At 43.2% G+C, this 5490-nt stretch overlaps 1 protein-coding gene across 3 annotated transcripts in view; it reads left to right on the forward strand.

The window, feature by feature from the left end:
* Nucleotides 1-278: 278 nt before the first annotated feature.
* The window catches only part of LOC122968144 (serine/threonine-protein phosphatase 2B catalytic subunit gamma isoform-like), a 33349-nt gene continuing 28137 nt past the window's right edge, over nt 279-5490 (forward strand). For 2 of the 3 annotated variants that reach the window (XM_044333146.1, XM_044333147.1), the window contains exon 1: nt 279-869. In XM_044333146.1, the coding sequence (XP_044189081.1) occupies nt 818-869 (52 nt within the window). In that variant the 5' untranslated portion in view covers nt 279-817. The remainder of the gene's footprint in view (nt 870-5490) is intronic. The other variant, XM_044333145.1, reaches the window with a different exon arrangement.

Here is a 5490-nt window from a genome sequence, read left to right on the forward strand (position 1 = left end):
AGGCCCAAATGTCGACTTTGTCCTCTGAAGTTCTTCTCTTATGTCTTGTAAAACATATATAATCGCACATTAACGTTTGAAATGATCATTTCCATGAAACGTTAAGTGTAAATTAAGTAAGAAATTCAATCTGCTTGTTGCTCTTTAAGTAAAGCCTCTGAGTATTCCTTTCTTGCACCACTGCAGCAAACGCAGAATAACCGGAGCTCAGCGGACCATGAACGCATCTCATTAATATGACATTAATACTACATTACCCACAACCCCCCGCGCTGAGCCGTGTTGTAGGAAATCCGCTTGCGGCGGATTATTGTAATCCGACAGAGGGTCTGTTCTGGACGACACATCGGATCACGACTGAAAAACAGCCGAAGCTCGGCGGCCTGACAGCTGCAGCTGGTCCGAGAATAAAGGGATAAAGCGGGGATATGATCTGACGCGCTGCCCGGTGCTCGGAGCTCCTGCAGGCGGTGATCGGCGGCGCCCGGAGCCGTTTCCTGGACATCTGACAGACGCTGACAGCCGCACCGCATCACCGCACCGCATCAGAGCAGAGAGGAGAAGCTTTAATTTTTCTGTTAAAGACATCTCCCCCCTTCTCCCTCCCTCCCCCCACCCGGGTCAGATCTAACTCCAGCCTAGCCCGGCTCGGCTCGGCTCGGCTCGGCTCTGCCGCGCTGTTCGCTCCGAGCCGCTGCGGACAAACCTACAGCTAGCGCGGCTAGCTCACTCCAGCTAGCGAGCTAGCTAGTCAGGAATTTCTCAAGTTTTAGTCAGAAATTCATCTAATTTTCTGACCTGCCGACACGGAGGGAGGATGTCGGCGAAAGAGCAGAACAAACTCTCCACCGTGGAGCGACCTATTAAAGGTATTTATCATTTATTTCTTTATTTTCTCTCCTCGGGTGCAGGAAGTTAACGGCGGCTACTTTGCTAACTGTGAGCAGCTTAACTTAACGCGCAGCCCCATTAACGGTTAATTTACTCGGGTTTTATTGTGCATCCCGGTGGATCACGGAGCTGACTGCCGCCTCTCCCCGTCCAGGGGGAGAGCTGGCCGGGTTATGCAAGTTAATCAATCCGGGGGCAGCTAATGAATTAGCCTTTAGCTTAGCGCTGCAGAGAGCCAGATGTCAGTTTGACATGAATCCGTGAAGCAGCCCACACATGCGGGGAGCAGCTTCACAGAGCCCCGGGCACCGGCTCCGGGGTCTGAACGGAGGGATGTGGGTTTAATCTCGGGGGGCTAACGTCGTGTTTTATGGTTGTGGATGTTTCAAAGCAGCGCTGCAGTATGTGTGTGTGTGTGTGTGTGTGTGTGTGTGTGTGTGTGTGTGTGTGTTGGCTTGAATATAAAGCGACCCTCCTTTTTTCCAACAGCTGTTTTGTAGAAAATGACTTTTTGAAGAGAAGAGATTCATTATCGGATGTATTGAGACAGTTTTATTGAGATACTATTAGTCCAAGGACAAGAAATCCCTTTTACATGAAACATTTTCTATTATAAGAGTATAAGAACATAAATCCCAGTAGTTACACCTGAAACATGAGTCGACTAATCAAGTAAATGTGAGAAATGAATCATTCTTCAAATAAAAATGTCATATTTTTATATTTTATATTTAACATCTGCAAATTCCAGCCCATCAAATGTGAGGATTTGCTGCTTTTCTGTGTTTCATATCATTATAAACTGAATATCTTTGGGGTTTAGATTGCAGATCTAACAGAACAAGACAGTTTTTAAGACGATATCTTGACCTATTAATAGACTAAACATTTAATCTAGTTATTGATAATACAACGACTAGTCGATTAATCGATTGAATGGCGCCATCAGACTCTTCTGACCACGACTGCGTCTTTCTAGCCACAAACTATCAATCAGCCCTCGAGAGACGAAGTTGATTCGTTAAGAGGTTGCTGTGTGGACAGAGGGCGCCACTCAAGAACCGAATGGCTGTTTTCACATCACCAAATGAGACATTTTTAAAGATTATTGTATTGATTAAGATGAACCAACTTTCACTGCATCGAGCTACATTACCTTCTGTGAGCAAATGATTATTCCCAGGAAGACAATTACATTGTACCCAAATAATAAGCTCTGGGTCAGTAAATCCCTCCAGAATACTCTCAATCAGAAGTTTTAGCTTTCCATTAGGGGGACATTCACCAACAAAAGCTGGTTGAAACAGGAAATAAAACTGTGCAAAATACAGTTTAAAGACGAGGTAGAGGACGAATATAAGAATGGAATCAAATCTGTGGTGGGAATTCAGGACAAGAAACAAGGGATGTTTAACCCCGATACGTCCGACTCCGTCCTGGCAGAGAAGTTAAACCAGCACTTCAGATTTGATTCCCATCATTTTATTCATGAACCGGCCGAGTTGCATCAGAGATTCAGATCCAGATTGATGAAATGGACGCCTGGAGAACTCTTGAACAGACGAATGTGAGGGGAAAAGTCTGACTGCATCAGCGTCCGACTGCTTTGTTCTTGTCTGGCATTTTCACATTTATTTCCCAGCTCTCTTTATCACAGAATAAAGTTCCCGTGTTATGCAAAGAAGGTGTCGGGACGATTATCACCCTGTGGCGCTTACCTCGTTAGCTATGAAAGGTTTTGAATGAATCGTGAAGAGGAGCTTGCCGGCCATGACACATTCACATATCAAGCAAGGAAGAAGGTAGAGGACGCCATGGCAACGCTCCTGGATTTTGTTGTCGAGCACCTGGAGAGCAAGAAGACACCTGTATGTGATGCAGTATTCTATCTTGCATCGAGGTTATATGTTGGCTGGTTGACTTCCTGACAATGAGGTCACAGAGAAGCCGTGTTAATAACACCTGACGTGTTCTACAGGATCACCCGGGGGGAGGGGTGCATTTTGTAATCGACACCGTTTACTGCCAGAGTGTGTTTGAGTCGAGGTCGATAATCAAGTTTGCTGACGATTCTGTGATGTTCAGCCTCCTGCAGGACCACGAGGTGGGCTGTGGTTCAGCGTGGTACGATGACTCACACGTGAAACTCAATGTCTCTGAGACAAGAGATGCTTGTCGACTTTCACTGAAACCCTCCTGTTGCTTTGATCAGTGGCATAGCTGTGGAGACAGAAAGCAGATCCGGGTCCTGGATGGCAGAATGACTTTCCATCCAAACTCCTTCTGCACGAAAAGCCAATCAGAGACAGATTTCCTGGAGAAAGTTGAGGGGTTTTAACATTGACAAAACGCTCCGGAAAATGTTTTAATCATCTTTTATTGAGTCAGTTTGAACTTTTTTAACAGATTTGTTGGTTTGGTTCAAAGACCAGGTCTTTGCCAGGAGACCGTTGGACCCTGAACATCATCTTCATGCAGAGTTTTGACTCCCGCCGTCAGGGAGGAGTAGCAGCTCTTTCTCTGGGAAACGCCAAATCAAACAGATATCTGAGATCATTTGTTCCCTCAGCTGTCGGGCTCTTGAACAAGCTGGAGGCTCAGTAGTTATTACACACACACACTTAACAGAGGACGGATGGACTCGCAGTGCTTTTATAGCTCACTGCTACTTTATGATGATGAGATCTACAGTATGTTTATTATAATATTTATGACTTTTTATTTATTTTTTATTGGTTGTGTTGACTACTGTTTGCAAAACAAATTGCCCCTCAGAGACAATAAAGACAATTTAATCCAAATTATAGGAGCTGGAATCATTTTTCCTCAAATGACTCAAATCAATCAACCAATTATCAAAAAGTCGGAATTTAATAAATCTGGGTGTGTTTTGCCGACTGGAAACCAATTCTAAAACTGAACCGCCTACAAGAACCCGTCCCTACTTTCAGTCGCTATGGCAACAACAAAAACAACCTCCATAAACTCTCTAGTGTACAGGTGTGTCACACGTAGTCGACTCTTCGTCCTCCTTGAAGCAAGTCGTGCAGGAGCTTCTACTTTTTTCAGCCTTTTCAGCCTCCTACGTGATAATTATAAACGTATAATTACACCTCTCTAATCAACACTCCTTCTTTTCCATGCGGTGACTCATCATCATCATCATCACCATCATCTAAATGTTACAGAGCCGCCATGTTTGGTAACAGCTGTCAAAATAAAAGTCGAGCTGAAATGATGAAAGAAAATTAACCAGCAACTATTTAGACAATGAACTAATTGTATTTTTTACTGGCTCCAGCTGCTTAAATATGAATATTTGCTTGTTTTTTAAACCTTCTGGAAACCTTAAAGTCAATTTTAAGATGTTTTTTTTTTAATTTGAAGTTGATTAATCGAGACGAATAATCTGAGGATTAATTGATAGTGAAAATAACTGTTAGTAGCAGCATGTGATTGAGTGTGATATTATATGGGCTCATTGCAGATACATCGGTGTTGGCGAATATGTCAGCTGATAAACGGCAGGAAATGGACGCAAACTTTCTAGACGGAACATTTCTAATTAATTCAAAGGAACCTTATAAAAAAATATCTGATCGTGCGGTCCTGGAATATAGTTCAACATGCTTTTCATGCATAGTAGTCAGAATATAATCTGAGTTTACAGGCGTGAACAGTGTGTTTGGGTGTGACGCTAACCAGCAGGCGTGTGTGATCGGCTCAGTGTGTCTGGAGGCTTTAAGAGTGTAAACCTGCAGGAGAGAGTGAAACCATTAAACCTGCCTTCTTAAAGCTGCTGGTCAGTCAGGAAACCATCACACACACACACACACACACACACACACACACACACACACACACAGGGATCAGCTGTGGCTTCTTTTCCTTTTTATCTTCTCACTTCTAACATTACAATAACTTCTACTCTTTTATCTCCACATCATAACCGTGTGAAACTTTTAACAGACATCAAACATCACACGTCGACGTCGACCATTCTTACAACCTCAGATCTTTATTTCAGAATCATCAACTTTTCCCTCCAGTAGATGTTGTTTTTTTTTCAGCGTGTGAACAGGAAGTGTTGAGAAACAAACGCAGCGTCACTGTCACTAAACGTATTGATCCTCGCCGGCTGATACAGGACAATTAACAATCAGAGCGATCGAATCAATGAACATGTTGGTCGGGTTCTATCGATACGTGTTCTTATTATATCCCTCTATATATGTAACACAAAGACAAGAAACATTCAGATTTATATCTTAAGGTTTTTTCTTCTCCGTTTAAAGAGTCTTCCAGTGTGTTGCTATTATCAGTGATGTGTTGCAGTTGGACACTTTATTTGTTATGACACACAACAGCGGCCGGCTTCATTTATGGTTCACTGGAAGTGTTGTAGAAAAAAATGTCAACACACCGTTTGTGTCAGACTGCCACCTATGTGTGGTTGTGACTGGTTCATTTATCCATCTGAGACAGATGGGTGAAAAGTTTTTAATGCTTTAAACTTCAGCTTTCATCAGGGGGACAAGTATTGTCGTGTCACTGAGGGTCCTCACAAGTATAGAGAGATGAACCATGTCTGTGTGTGTG

Source organism: Thunnus albacares, chromosome 18, assembly GCF_914725855.1.
Source record: "Thunnus albacares chromosome 18, fThuAlb1.1, whole genome shotgun sequence".
Lineage (NCBI taxonomy): Eukaryota > Metazoa > Chordata > Actinopteri > Scombriformes > Scombridae > Thunnus > Thunnus albacares.